General features: G+C 37.6%; 1 protein-coding gene across 6 annotated transcripts in view; it reads left to right on the top strand.

Moving 5' to 3' along the window:
• The window catches only part of LOC130931246 (uncharacterized), a 159,601-nt gene that overhangs the window by 141,355 nt on the left and 2,242 nt on the right, over nt 1–16,004 (top strand). For 5 of the 6 annotated variants that reach the window (XM_057859873.1, XM_057859875.1, XM_057859874.1 and 2 more), the window contains 2 exons: nt 15,237–15,321; nt 15,403–15,467. In XM_057859873.1, coding sequence (XP_057715856.1) covers nt 15,237–15,321; nt 15,403–15,467 — 150 coding nt within the window. The remainder of the gene's footprint in view (nt 1–15,236; nt 15,322–15,402; nt 15,468–16,004) is intronic. The other variant, XM_057859871.1, reaches the window with a different exon arrangement.

Below are 16,004 nucleotides of genomic sequence, written 5' to 3' on the forward strand. Positions count from 1 at the left end.
GTTTACATTGCCAAAGAGCATGAAAGTATGTGTCTGAAGAATCTTTGTTGCAGCTTGTGCATTTATCTGATTGGGAGCACCCCATTTTGTACATTTTAGATTGAGTAATATGCCATCTGTGCAGTATTTTGAATTGTGTAAGCTGAAGGTTCTTATTCTTTGTCATTATAAATGTATTTTTACAGATGTTGGACCAAAAGTTATTATCTAATGTTACCGAAAGTTCGTTATTCCATTTTTCGATTGGTAGGCAAGTTGAGTTGTTACATGAGAGGGCTTTATAGACTTTTGAAAGTATTTTTTTTTTGTTCAGGGTGGATATTTATTATTTTATTTACGGAAGGTGGTGGGTCTAACGTACCCGTTAGTGATGGGAATTTGCTTCTGATGGCTGCCATGATTTTATTGTATTGAAGGAAATTGACCCCTTTGATCTGGAAATTTTGTAGTATTTTTTCATATGACATGAATGTATTATCTTTAAACAAGTGCTGTAACTGGTTTATTCCCGTATCATCCCATGTGCTGAAATAAATAGGATTTTTATTAACTCCAAAGTCTGGGTTGTGCCATATTGGTGAAAATTTACACGGGGCTTGTTGTGATTGCGTAATTTCCATACCTCTCCACCAGGCTTTCAAGGTACATGCTATCATTGGGTTTTTGAAGCAGCTATGGTTCTTAATACTAGAACTAATAAAGGGCAGGTTTGCCAATTGTATTTGGTTGCAGTCTATTTGCTCTAATTCTAGCCATGACTGTTGTTCAGTGTTAAGATATAACCACTGAATAAGATATTGTATTTGATTTGCTATATAATAGTGTTGGAAATTAGGGGCCTCTAGACCCCCCTCCGGTTTATTTCTTTGCAATTTAGCAAGGCTAATTCTGTTTTTGTTGTTCTTAAAGTAGAATTTTGTGACGGCTGAGTCTAGGTCTTGAAACCATTTTTGAGTAGGTTGAAAGGGGATCATTGAGAACAAATAGTTTATTTGTGGTAATACTTTCATTTTGACTGTTGCTATCCGGCCCAAAAGTGAGATGGGTAGATTATTCCAGTGTGTCAAATCTTCACATATTTTTGCTAAGAGGGGTGTATGATTTAGTTTAGTTAATTCTGTAAGTTTTGGTGAAATGTTGATTCCAAGATACTTTATATTCCCTATTGGAATATTGTGATTTAGATTTTGATCTGCAGGATTCCATGAGTTTGTTGATAAGGGCATTATAATTGATTTTGACCAATTTATAGCATAAGCTGATATTTGCGAAAATGTTTTTATTAGTTCAAAAGTCTCATTTAGGGAGGATTCTGGTTTTTCTAGATATAATAGTATATCGTCTGCGTATAAGTTAATTTTGTGTTCTGATGTTTGCGAGCAGATCCCTTTGATATTAGCATTTTGTCGTATTGCAATTGCTAATGGTTCGATGAATAGAGCGAATAATAGGAGTGAGAGTGGACAGCCTTGTCGAGTTCCCCTTTGAAGACAGAAACTTTGTGAAATGACCCCGTTTGTGTTGACAGTGGCTTTTGGGGCGTTGTAGAATATTTTTATCCAACGGATAAATGGCTCACCAAAGCCAAATTTTTCCAAAATTTTGAAGAGAAAAATCCAGTTGACTTTGTCAAATGCTTTTTCTGCATCCAAAGAGGGGATAATTGCTTTCTGTTTATAATTCTGTGCAATATTAATAAGATTTAACAAACGTCTTAAATTGTTTGTAGAATTACGTCCTTTAATAAAGCCGGTCTGGTCTTTATGAATTATAGTGGGAAGAGTTTGTTCTAATCTAGTAGCTAAAGCCTTTGCAATAATTTTAATATCTGTATTCATTAAGGATATTGGTCTATAGTTTGCTGGTTAGGTTAGGTCTTTCCCCGCTTTTGGCAGTAGTTTGATTACTGCAGTGTTCATATTGTCTCTAATTTGACCCTTGGCACTGATTTCTTGAACCATTCTATAGAAAAGTGGTGCCAGCCAAAAGTGTTTAAGATATGATGTCGAGAACTCATCGGGCCCCGGTGCGCGACCTGTTGGCATGTCCTTTACAGCATTCCATAATTCAGCGAGGGTAAGTGGGGTATCTAGCAATTGTTGGCTTTCTAAGGTTATTTGGGGGATGTCAAGATTACTGACGAATAAGTCAGTGTCTTCTTCGTTATGATCGTTTGTCACCGAGTATAAGTTTTTGTAGTAACTATAGAAAGTTTCGTTAAATTTTTCTGGTGATTGTGTTATTATGCCTGCTGAATCGTGTATTGTTGTAATTAATGTTTTTTCTTTGTTACGTTCGAGTTGGTTTGCCAAATATTTCCCGGATTTGTTATTATGCTCATAGTTGGTATATCGTAGTTGTTGTACCAGAAACTGAGTTTTTTTAGGCAGAATACTATTGAGCTGTTCTTTGGCGCTGAAAAGTTCTTTTGTGGTATTGTCTGTGGGATTCTTGGCGAATTCCTCCGTCAGTTGTTTGATTTTTATTTCTAATTCGTTTTCCAACTTCTGTTCTTGTTTTTTTTTAATATGATGAATATGAGATAATCTTGCCTCGAATTACACATTTTCCTGTTTCCCAAAGCAGTGATGGTAAGATGTTTGGGGAATCGTTAAGTTCCATAAAGTCTTTCCATTCTTTCTTAACGAATTTATCAAATGCTGGGTCATCCAATAAGGAATCATTACAGCGCCAGGTTGCGTGGGGTATCGTGCGGGAGTCAATTTTAAGGGCTAAAGAAATTGGTGCATGATCACTGATGATTATTGGATGTATTCTTGGCGAAATATTATTAATAACGGAATTATTCGCTAGAAAAAAATCTATTCTTGAACACGAACCATGGGCTAGGGATTGAAAGGTATATTCCCTTTTTGTTAAATGTTTTGCTCTCCAAACGTCACTTAAGCCGAAATCGTCCATATATTTCCTAATGGTTCTTGCAGTTTGTGACTGTTTAGTGAGTTTAGAATTGGAGCTATCTATACTTGGATCGAGTGTCGTGTTAAAGTCCCCTCCTATAATAACTGTGGAGTTCACTGACATGTCACTCAATTTACCAAAGATATTGTGGAAGAACTGTGTATCCTCGTTGTTTGGGGCATATATGTTCACTAATGTGAACAGTTTATTACTTATGGTAGCTTGTACTATTATGAATCTACCTTCCGGGTCTGCAGTTGCATTATTTAATGTGAATGAGATTCTTTTATGTATTAATATTCATACTCCTCTTTGTCTGCTGTTATAGCTGGCTGAATACATCAAGTTAAAATTTGAGTGTTTAAGATATTTCTCTTCGGATTTGGCTAGATGTGATTCTTGCATAAAGAAGAGGTCTGCCTTTAATTTGGTGATGTATTCCATAATTTTAGTTCTCTTTGCCTGCGATCGGAAGCCATTCACATTAAATGAAACAAAATTTATATATGTCATAAGCGGATATTCATAGGTATCCTAAGGAAAGTAATGATCTCAGGATGTGTGATATAATATTTGGTCCTGAATGTCATCAACCATTCACATTCATTAGAAGCCATACGAGTATGTAATAAACCAAATTCTAATAGAACTGAATGCAATTTTTTGTAAACCGCTTGGCATAATTCACATGACATTAAGACGTTGTTAGAAAGATTACATACATGGGTAGCATCAACACTAAATATTACAATTTTAAAGCGTGTACTTAGTGTGTGTTTGAAAACAGCGGTGTGGAAAAGGTGAAACAAATAACCCAGAAAAAGAAGAAAAGATATGAGCGCCAGTACAGAAATATGTAGTGTGAGACATGCGTGACTCTTATAGACTAAGTGATTATCATGCAACCCTGATCTGTACGTGTGCATTGTTGAAATCAAATCGACTTAATACGGCCTTATGTACATATTGGAAGTGTTTAGGAAGTACAGACAAAGTGATTATCGTGCAATCCTAATCTATACATGTGCCTTGCTCAAACAAAAAAAACAACTTTCAGCATTATATACGAACTGGAAGTGTTTCAAAGGTACAGACGAAATAATTATCATACAGCCGTAATCTGCATATGTGCCTTACTCAAACCAAAACAATTTAATTCAGCACTATATGCGTACTGGAAGTGTTTAGGAATAGCAAACTAAGTATTAAGCATCCCTAATCTATAAATCACGACAGCTACATTCAGCATTGTATGCATAATAGAAATATTTAGGCATTACTTATCGGTCAGAATAGCCATGGGGTGAGCACTTGGTTTCGATATAGTTGACCATCAATGTAAAGTTTGTCGACTGTGATAACCGCACGTTTGCCCTCTGCTCTGGAACGCTTCAGAATTGGATAGAGGATTTTCCGTCTTTCATTGATCTCGCGCGGGAAATGATCATTCATACCGAATCTTGTTCCTTGTAATTCTCTTCCTTTGGATTTCACCAGTGCTTTCTGCTGGTAGAGCTCGAACTTGGCGATTATTGGACGCGGACCGCTTCCTCTTTCCCAAGACGGTGTACCCTCGTAAACTTTATCGAGTCCACCATTTCCTTGGGCAGCTTGAGAGATGTTGCCATAAATGACTTAACGAGGGCTTCTGGTTTGTCTACTGTGTTTTCTTCGATGCCAGAGAAAATTAAATTGTCCGTCATGCTCCTTGATTGAAGATCCAAAATAGATTCTTTCATTATCTTGTTCTCTTTTTTCATGGATTCTAATAGTCCTGCCGTCGACTCGAAGGCGCCTTTAAGGATATCGTTTTGCGACTTGAGATATACTTCCTCCTGTTGTGTAAACACGAGGCTTTCTTTTAACTCTTTAATCTCGGCTTGAAGGATTTCTAATGCTATCGATATTTTCTTATCGATTGATCCAATTCCCTCGCTAAGTGACTTTGTGTATTCGGGTGGGCTTGCTAACAACAGATCGTTGGTCGATGTAGCCGAATCAATAGAATCTGCCTTCTTACGCTTCGCCGGGAGATCACTGCGTTTACTAGATGTTGCCATGGCGTTTCCTTGATGTGTGGCGGAGTCGGAGAAAAAAAGTAAATCACGATCGTGATAATTTTGAGGGAAAAATTAGTTCAAATCTTCTTGAGCAAAGTTACTTGCTAGCCTAGCCAGTTGATTGCGTCATGCGTCTACGGAGTCTCGCGAGAGTAACGACGTCACAGCATGCTCCTAGCCTAAAAAAGTCTCATCTATTGAGACCAAACAACTTCCGGTTCACGTAACGTTAAAATAAGCAACAAGATGACTTTCATCTCATAATATTATTATTTTAATCCTTTAATTTTACAGTATATCGCTTAATACTCGTATTATGACTTTATTCTCGTAACATTACAATTTTTCTTTCGTAATACTACAATGTATGACTTCATTCTCAAAGTATTGCAACTTTTATCTCGTAATATTTTGACTGTACTCGTACTGCTATTTTCTTTCTCGTTTTTTTGGATTTATATTGACTGGATGTTGAAGTTTCCGGGCAACTAAAGTCACGTGAATGATGAACCATATTTGATTGGCTGCTGCCTCGTATTCGCCGAAATCTGTCGCAGAAAGATCAAATCGGCCATCTTCTCTGCAGCGCGGAATTTTAACATGCAACATCGCGGGGTGCGGCCTACCTGGTCGAAGTGGCGACATCGCGTCACGCCTGACGCGTGTCTCCCGTTGCGAGGCCGTCTACTGCGCTTCAATGCATGGTTACATTGACTTTGTATGGGAACCAATTGTGCGACGAGGAAAAACCGCGTACGGTAAAGAAAAAAAAATCACATTGCTTGCGATCGCACCCACTTTGTGACGTCAGTTATACCAGTGTTTTTCAACCGCTGTGCGGCAACACGGCACAATGCTGTGCCACGGCCAATATTGTTAATCTTACTTGAAAAAGGTAATTAGTTAGTTACAAATTACTTCTTCCAAAAAGTAACCTCATTGTAAGAGTAAGTAGTTACTCAGCAAAGTAACTGACATAACTTTTCATGTTCTACACGTTATTAGAGCATACACTATATAATATCTTTCACATCAAGGTCACACTTTTTACTTTTTTTTTTAATTTCAGTAATATAAGGGTGTAATGTTATGCGAACGTTCAAATGCTGTGAGAAAAAAAAGCCTTTTTGTTTTTCCTGTTGTACTGAACCCGCATCAAACCATGATCCCCGTACTGAACCGTGACTTGTGTGTATTGTCACACCCTTATAATATACAGTATATACCCCTAATATTTTTCAATATGTAGGTTAAGCGCTGAATCTCCGGCCTCTCCTGTCCTTGCTCAAGGGGTCTAGATTAAAAAACATCACACAAAATTCATGGATACATCATTCAAGAAATGTTTAGGGCAAGTATTTCATTTATATATATTAGGGCTGTCAAAATTATCGCGTTAACAGGCGGTAATTAATGTGTAAAATTAATCACGTTAAAATATTTGACGCAATCAACGCAATGCCCAGCTCAAACAGATTAAAATGACAGCACAGTGCAATTTCCACTTGTTACTTGTGTTTTTTGGAGTTGTGTCGCCCTCTGCTGGCGCTTGGGTGCGAATGATTTTATGGGCTTCAGCACCCATGAGCATTGTGTAATTATTGACATCAACAATGGCGGGCTACTAGTTTATTTTTTGATTGAAAATTTTACAAATTTCATTGAAACGAAAACATTAAGAGGGTTTTTAATATAAAATTTCTTTAACTTATACTAACATTTATCTTTTAAGAACTACAAGTCTTTCTATCCATGGATCGCTTTAAGAGAATGTTAATAATGTTGATGCCATCTTGTTGATTTATTGTTATAATAAACAAATACAGTACTTATGTACCGTATGTTGAATGTATATATATCCATCTTATGTCTTATCTTTCCATTCCAACAATAATTTACAGAAAAATATGGCATATTTTATAGATGGTTTGAATTGTGATTAATTACGATTAATTAATTTTTAAGCTGTGATTAACTCGATTAAAAATTTTAATCGTTTAACAGCCCTAATACATATATATATATATATATATAATTTTTTTTTTTTACCTGTCCTGTTCAGCTGCTTGACACAGAGAATGGGAATCTGAATAAATGAATGAATCTAATATACCGTAATTTCCCGGATATAACGCGCACATGCAAACTCCACACAGGAAGGCCGAAGCCCGGGATTGAACCCTTGATGGTGGCTTCACTGTACATATAAATAAATAAATATATATATATATATTTATATAAACCGATTTTTTTTTTTTTTTATTGACACGGCCACGTTGTGTTGAAGAAACGTATGCTGAGATCCGTTGCCGACCATTACGGTACGTGACGTCACCATTTTGTTTCGTTAATACTTCACTCTGTTCGGCCGAATGATTAAGTCTGTGTTAAATTCTGCTTTTTTCACTCTTCATAAAGCACAGAATTTAGTTTCTTTATCTCCTTTGAGTCAACGTTTATTGCAGCTCCGCAACTTGGACCATAACAAACGTAACAACAGACTTCCCCTGTGTGTCCGTCAACTATATCTGTCCCTCGGGAAACTCAAACCCAAATAACAATAGTTCCTATTGTTACTGTCGTGTCTGTTTTATCTTCTCTTGATAAAAACTAGAATACTTCGAGTGCCGTGTAAAACGTTTAATTTCTTGCTTTCAATGAACTTAAATGCCTCAGTGGCCCTCTGGCTCTTAGACAATCACAACATAGATATGACAATACAGCAGCATGGATCCACCAGTGCCACAACATAGAACAACATAACATAGAATACCAATATGCCACAGTGTTGACAGCGATGAGCTCTCTCGGATTTCCGACTTACGTTCTCACTTTCATTTTACCGTATCAATCCATGGAAGAAACATCTATTCATCATGATGAAACGAGCAAGTTATACAGCAGCCTTTAAAAGAAAAATCACATCTGTTTTGTTTTCTCCTAGATTCTGGTAAATTGGAGAAGTTGTCAAATCGTATTATTACCATAAATATTTTCAGTTTATGGTAATGTTTTGAACTACCAATATGCTATGCTTGTACTGTGTTTCACCAGTCAGTAAAATGACATTTCTGTATCTGTACACGAGGTCTGTTTTCTTGTATTCTTCTATTTATTGGTGCTAAAATTAGGGCGCGCGTTATAAATGGGTACAATAATTTCCCCCAGATTTTACAAGTAAATTTGGGGTGTGCATTATGCACAGGTGCGCCTTATATTTGGGAAATTACGGTACTCGCATTGTGATTACTGATTGTCGTTAATAGGAGAAAGCAGTGAGCAGGAAGGTGTTAAGGGGGGACAAAAATTGCATATACATATATTTATTATATTGTAGTGTCTGCAAGGAACAACGCCAACTTGATGATGATAATGACCACTCAGCAGGAAAACTGTACATTATTTTCAATTAATTATACCCATCTTGACGCCACGAACTGTATGTTTAAAAAAAGTTGCCTGAGACTTTAGGACGATGCTCGTCATGCTAATGTAAAAAAGACTGTGAATGCTTTGCTAACGCTCCGTCCCACCTAGCCAATCATCATCACATTTGCAACCGTGTCACCGCTCCCTTCTCTTCACGCTTCTCCCGCTCTGCTCCATCCAGACGCTGTCAAAATCAGACACCTCGCGTTTCATTCAACCAAATTGTAGTAACGTGCCCCTTTGCCCATTTCAGTCTGGATGTCGGCCACAACACAGCACCGAGACCTTGCTTATCAAAGTCCTAAATGACATTCGTCGGAATACGGACGCAGGCAAATCATCTGTTGTGCTACTATTGGATCTCAGTCTACTCAGCAGATTGGAACAGTGGGTAGGGTTCACTGACACTGTTCTTCAGTGGTTCACATCATATTTACATGATAGGGATTTCTTTGTGTCAATCGGAAACCATCAGTCAGAACGACCCAAATTCACATGTGGGGTCCCACAAGGGTCCATTCTTGGACCACTTTTATTTAGCATCCATATGCCTCCCCTAGCTCAGATCATGGAACAGTAGGACATTTACTATCACTGCTACAAAGATGACACACAACTCTACATTTCTGTGTCCCCGCATTATTATAGTCCCTTAGTCTCCCTGAGTAAATGCATTCATCAAATCAATGAATGGATGTGCCAAGATTTTTTCCAGCTAAATGTGGGAAAGACAGAATTGATCATTTTGGGGACAAAAAAATGTATGGGCAAAGATACAGCTACAAATCAAGTCAGAAATCTTGGCGTAATTACCGTATTGGCCCGAATATAAGACGGTGTTTTTTTGCATTGAAATAAGACTGAAAAAGTGGAGGTCGTCTTATATTCGCGGTCTGGACATTATACCCATTCACGACGCTAGATGGCACCAGATATCATTGAAGCGATGTTCTGTTGTGACAGATCTCAGCTATAAAATATATATATGTATATATATACAGCGGGGAAAATAAGTATTTAGTCAGTGGTGGGTTGTAACGCATTACATTTACTTGAGTAACAGAAGTACATTTTTCTAAAACTAAGAGTAGTTTTAAATATGTCCATGCAGTGGTGATAATGAAGCTCAAACACCGTTGGCTGCAGTGTTTACAGTGGGGCAAATAAGTACAGTGGGGAGAACAAGTATTTGATACACTGCCAATGGGAAAACCCATTGGCAGTGTATCAAATACTTGTTCTCCCCACTGTATGTAGTCAACCACTAATTGTGCAAGTTCTCCCACTTGAAAATATTAGAGAGCCTTGTAATTGTCAACATGGGTAAACCTCAACCATGAGAGACAGAATGTGGAAAAAAACAGAAAATCACATTGTTTGATTTTTAAAGAATTTATTTGCAAATCAAGGTGGAAAATAAGTATTTGGTCAATACCAAAAGTTCATCTCAATACTTTTTTATGTACCCTTTGTTGGCAATAACGGAGGCCAAACGTTTTCTGTAACTCTTCACAAGCTTTTCACACACTGTTGCTGGTATTTTGGCCCATTCCTCCATGCAGATCTCCTCTAGAGCAGTGATGTTTTGGGCCTGTCGTTGGGCAAAACGGACTTTCAACTCCCTCCACAGATTTTCCATGGGGTTGAGATCTGGCGACTGGCTAGGCCACTCCAGGACCTTAAAATGCTTCTTACGAAGCAACTCCTTTGTTGCCGTGGCTGTGTGTTTGGGATCATTGTCATGCTAAAAGACCCAGCCACGTCTCATCTTCACTGCCCTTGCTGATGGAAGGAGATTTTCACTCAAAATCTCTCAATACATGGCCCCATTCATTCTTTCCTTTACACAGATCAGTCGTCCTGGTCCCTTTGCCAAAAAACAGCCCCAAAGCATGATGTTTCCACCCCAATGCTTCACAGTGGGTATGGTGTTCTTCGGGTGCAATTCAGTATTCTTTCTCCTCCAAACACGAGAACCTGTGTTTCTACCAAAAAGTTCTATTTTGGTTTCATCTGACATTAACACATTCTCCCAGTCCTCTTCTGGATCATCCAAATGCTCTGTAGCGAACCATAGACGGGCCTGGACGTGTACTGGCTCCAGCAGGGGGACACGTCTGTCAGTGCGGGATTAGAGTCCCTGGCGGCGCATTGTGTTACTGATAGTAGCCTTTGTTACTGTGGTTCCAGCTCTCTGTAGGTCATTCACTAGGTCCCCCCTTGGGGTTCTCGGATTTTTGCTCACCGTTCTTGTTATCATTTTGAGAACACAGGGTGAGATCTTGCATTGAGCCCCAGATCGAGGGAGATTATCAGTGGTCTTGTATGTCTTCCATTTTCTAATAATTGCTCCCACAGTTGATTTCTTTACATCAAGCGTTTTACCTATTGCAGATTCAGTCTTCCCAGCCTGGTGCAGGTCTACAATTTTGTCTCTGGTGTCCTTCGACAGCTCTTTGGTCTTGGCCATAGTGGAGTTTGGAGTATGACTGACTGAGATTGTGGACAGGTGTCTTTTATACCGATAATAAGTTAAAACAGGTGCCATTAATACAGGTAACGAGTGGAGCCGTTAGACCTCTTTGACAGCCAGAAATCTTGCTTGTTTGTAGGTGACCAAATACTTATTTTCTAGAGCTGGGAATCTTTGGGCACCTAACGATTCGATTACGATTACGATTCAGAGGCTCCGATTCGATTATAAAACGATTATTGATGCACCCCTCTCCTTTGTTTTTTTTTTTTTAATGTTTTGTACATTAGTTCCAAAATTTTTCAAAAATCCTCCCAGGCTAAACCAAACTACTATTTCAGTATCAAGTTAAAATATAACAGTAAACAAATACACAAAAATAACAGTAAATAAAAAAGTCCAGTCCCCATTCTGTATCAGCAGATTTAAACTACATTCAATTCATTTAATGTTGTGAATGAACTGTTACAGTTGTAAAAATTGCTCCCGTTATTCAATTATTTCCCTTCTGTCTACTTTTGTCAAAGTTTTAAAACTATTTCATCATTTCAAGATAGATTCAATGCAAGAGTCTGCCGATTTAGGAGTATTTTAGATAAAAAGTTAATTAGGTTCGCTACAACAGAGCCTTCTAGAGAGGTCTACTGCTTTAAGATGGCGGCTGTTTACTTACGCCGGAAAGTCTGTCATTTCGCATCTCTGTTCAATAATACATGTTCTAACACTGACATCGTCTGTCATTTTGCATCTAGTTCTACATACTGTATATATGATATCTACTGTAGCCGTATGTTTGTAGCAACTAGCAACTGGGCGTTGTTTGTAGCGGCTGTCAGCCGCAGTCATGTAGATTGTTTTTTTTATCTAGCGGCATGAGTTGAACATGATATTTACTCTCGATCCATTCCTCATTGCATCCCAAAGACCGCGCTGACTGTGTTTTACGTCCGCTTTACCTGGTATAATTCAATAATCGGAATTTGGATATTTGTGAATTGTTCTCGAATCTTCCACGGCCGAATCGCGAATAATCTAAGAATCGGAAATTTCGCACGCCTGTATTATTTTCCACTCTAATTTGGAAATAAATTCTTTAAAAATCAAACAATGTGATTTTCTGTTTTTTTTTCTTCCACATTCTGTCCCTCATGGTTGAGGTTTACCCATGTTGACAATTACAGGCCTCTCTAATCTTTTCAAGTAGGAGAACTTTGTAACACCTATGACGTGATTACAGTCAATTAATTATGCTATGGGCTAGTACTAGGTTCGGCTACTGAAGCAGTATGTGCATAAACCAAACAAATGACTCGGACAAGTTTTGTTTTGAACTGCCGGCCTATTTTTTTTTTTAATACAAACAAAACACATACAACGTACATACAATGACATACAGTTAACAAAGATTTGAAAAAATTATAAATTTCACAAATGGAAATTTGTTCCCTTATTGAATAAGTCAAATTTTTTTCCGTTAAGTCCTCTTCCTCTGTTATAATCAGTTATTTTTGATTATTTGTAGGATCTATTTATCAAGTATTTTTCCTATATTATAATCAGTTATTTTTGATTATTTTTAGGATCTATCAACCCGGGTTGTTTTTGTTTTTCAGATTTCTAATTTTTCTTTTTAATCAATTGATTTCTTCAACTTCCTCAATTTTATAGACGTTTGATTTCTATTTTGAATTTCAATATTCAATTTTTTCCCATTCCCATTTTTCAAATGGTTTTGCTTTTGTTGATCAACAAAATTCTTTAGTCAATAAGACTTAAAGTATTAAAGACAGATGCATGAAAAATAAAAATGACAAGAAGCGTTAACGCAAAACAATTCAGCAAAAGGCTGAACGGCTCCAATAGAGAGGAGTCTGTCTTTTCGCTGTATTAATGTCCGTTTTTACAGTCTCTTTTGGCTGCTTTCTTGTGAAAAAAATCTTGGTGGATCCTACCAGATTGAAGGATGTCAAACGGAAGTCTCGCGTGCGTCTCGCTCCGACGTGAGGCACAGTTCAATGGTTCGTCTTGGGATTAGCTCGCCATCTTGTATCGCCGTTGGAATTTCTCGCTCCAACAATTGTTCAGTCACTTTTGAATCAAGCTTTAATAGCCTATCGAATTCAGTAAAATACATAAATAAATAAACTAATTCGCACACTAAAGAGGTCTAAGTATGTTTTAAAATAAAGTTATCGTCGAGTGAAGTCGACAAAAGTGCAGTGACTCACGTTATAAACCGACAGAGCAGGTGGCTAGGCTAGGCAAAAAGGAGACATTTTGCGACGTCATACGTTCAATTAACCACCATTTCTTGGTTTACAACAATCGTGTGACAAAAATATCATGAATTGACACTTTTAGCATACACTGGCTCAAATAATATGAACTAAAATATTTAACAAATATAAGCAAGTATATTTTTGAACTCACCAAGTCCCTTTCAGCAAGCAGTTTGTCACAAAGATGAACAGTGCTTGTGAGTAATCCAAAAATACACCTTTCACAGTTAAAACAAAAGTTTTAGTGTCATAGTTTTAATGAATTTTTAATCTTTTGAGCAGTACCTCTAAGTGGACTTACCGCTTCCCTTCATCAATCACAAATGAGCAATTGCGGTGAAAGTGTGCATTCTACAGGTTAGTGCATTTCGCCAATTGAGATTTTCAAAATAAAAGCGTAGCAGAAAATTTTAACTTTTTATTTCTTTTAAATCAAATAATTGGTAGTTTATTGATTATATCAGGTTTTAAATATTTTTTAAACATAGATTTTTAAACAACTTTCCAATTTAATGTTTAATAATGTAAACTTTTTAAGGTTGTCTTTATCAATGGGTTCTTAATTTGATGACTATGTTAACCTGGGTTACAACTTGCACAATTGATGGTTGACTAAATACCTATTTGCCCCACATATAAAATTAATTTGGTGTTCGAAAAGTCTTTTTTCAAGCTTGAGTCTTGAAAAAGAGGTCGTCTTATAATCAGGGCCGTCTTATATTTGGGCCAATACGGTATTGACTCAGACCTAAAATTTGATAGCTTCTAAAGTTTGTCTCTAAATCTGCTTATTACCGCCTAAAAATATAGCCCATATTAAGTTCTTAAAGTTAAGTTCTTAAGTTAAATTCTGACTAAACAAGACATGAAAAAACGTATGCATGCATTCATTTTCAATAGATTGGACTATTGCAACGGTATATTTACAGGTCTTTATAAAAATCAGTCAGGAAGCTGCAGCTAGTACAGAATTCTGCTGCCAGAGTCCTTACAAATGCAAGAAAACTGGACCACATTACACCGGTTTTGAAATCGTTACACTGGCTTCCAGTGAGTCAGGATAGACTATATAATACTACTGCTTGTCTACAAAACACTTAATGGCCTTGGACCAAAATACATGCTTGATTTGTTGGATCCCTTTGAAGCTTCTAGACCCCTAAGGTCGTCTGGAACCGGTGTCCTGTATGTTCCAAGAACAAGAACCAAGCCGGATGAGGCAGCATTTAGTTATTATGCTCCTCACCACTGGAACAAGTTAGCTGAGGGTCTGAAGTGTGCTCAAACTTTTAGCTCATTTAAATCAGGGCTAAAAACGTTTTTGTTTACCACAGCTTATTCATAACTGTCTATATACCGTATTGGCCCGCATATAAGACTATAAGACGACCCCCTCTTTTTCAAGACTCAAGTTTGGAAAAAAAACTTTGTGGTCACTCCTTGGGAGAGAAGCAACAGTGCCAAACTCTCCATTTGTAGACACTTCTTTGTCGATTGATGAACATCCAGACTTTTAGAGATGGTTTTGTATCCTTTCCCAGCTTTATACAAATCAACAATCCTTGTTCGCAGGTCTTCTGACAGTTCTTTTGACCGAGCCATGATGCACATCAGACAATGCTTCTCATCAAGACAATTCTTACCCAGTGTGTGTTTTATAGTAGGCAGGGCAACTTTAAACCACTCATCAGTGATTTAAAATACTTGGTAAAAATTGGTTTCAATTGCTCTTTAAGTCTCCTTAGGCCGAGGGTTCACCTACCCAAACCCCCAACCCCCCGCCCCCCCGTCTGTTTTTGCATGCTGTCCTCATTAAAATATGAAAACTTCTACATGTTTGGGTGGCTTTAGGTAAAGCAGACACTGTTTTTCATCTATGTGATTTTGACAAAAATGAGATCGCATTTGAGGGTGATTTTATGCAGAAATATGAGAAATTCCAAAAGGTTCAGATACTTTTTCATACCACTGTATGTATGTATCGAAAGGCAATATCGTGTGTTATTTCATTATTCATTCGGTTTGTTTTGCACCTCTTACTTAACTACCAACTAACTACAATCTTCCTTTCAGAGACGGCACAAAAATTCCCAGTCAGGACAAAGTCTTGAACCCACCAGTCCTGCGTCAAAGAAAGGGAGTTTTTTCTCAGGCAACGGTTGACTTTATTCTCTATTCTAACTTTTGTTGAGCCGGACTGCATACATACTTTAACTTCAAGTTTGTTTTTTTCTAACAGGACAATCTGTCAATGATGGCTGCATATTCCAGGCAATATAAGAAGAATGTGGAATGTGAATTCTGGTAAGAACTGTTTCTTCACCTTATTTTGCACAAAGCAACTTGGTATGCCACCTTATATGATGCTAACAATGCTCGCTGGTTTACTAATGTAACACTGACAAAGCGGATTGTCGGCAATATTCGGCACATTTTTCCTGGGGGGAAAAAAAATCAAGTGGCTTATCAATGTGATTTGTGTCTAATATCTTTAGGTGATGTCTTCATTGATTTGGCTTCCTGCTGTCCGCTTCAAACATTTTTAGACAGACAGACAGTAAACAGACTGCTCTTTCCTCTTGTCCCACTGTATTAAATGTCAAAACCAAAAGCTACATACACTTCGTCATATTTCCACATCATAGCTCTTCGTATCTCCAGTGCTCTTTGTTGTGTGTTCGTTTATGTTAAGAAATTACTGCGCACACTCTGAAAATGAGCACGCCACTGCCACTCACTGAGTGGATGTGCAATTACACTTTATTCTAGCACGGCAAAAAAGTAGGTTCCCCAACGTCACATGCGCCAACCCAAAGCGTGCACAACTTTTGAATGTTTTTT

The sequence above is a fragment of the Corythoichthys intestinalis genome, chromosome 15, assembly GCF_030265065.1.
Source record: "Corythoichthys intestinalis isolate RoL2023-P3 chromosome 15, ASM3026506v1, whole genome shotgun sequence".
Lineage (NCBI taxonomy): Eukaryota > Metazoa > Chordata > Actinopteri > Syngnathiformes > Syngnathidae > Corythoichthys > Corythoichthys intestinalis.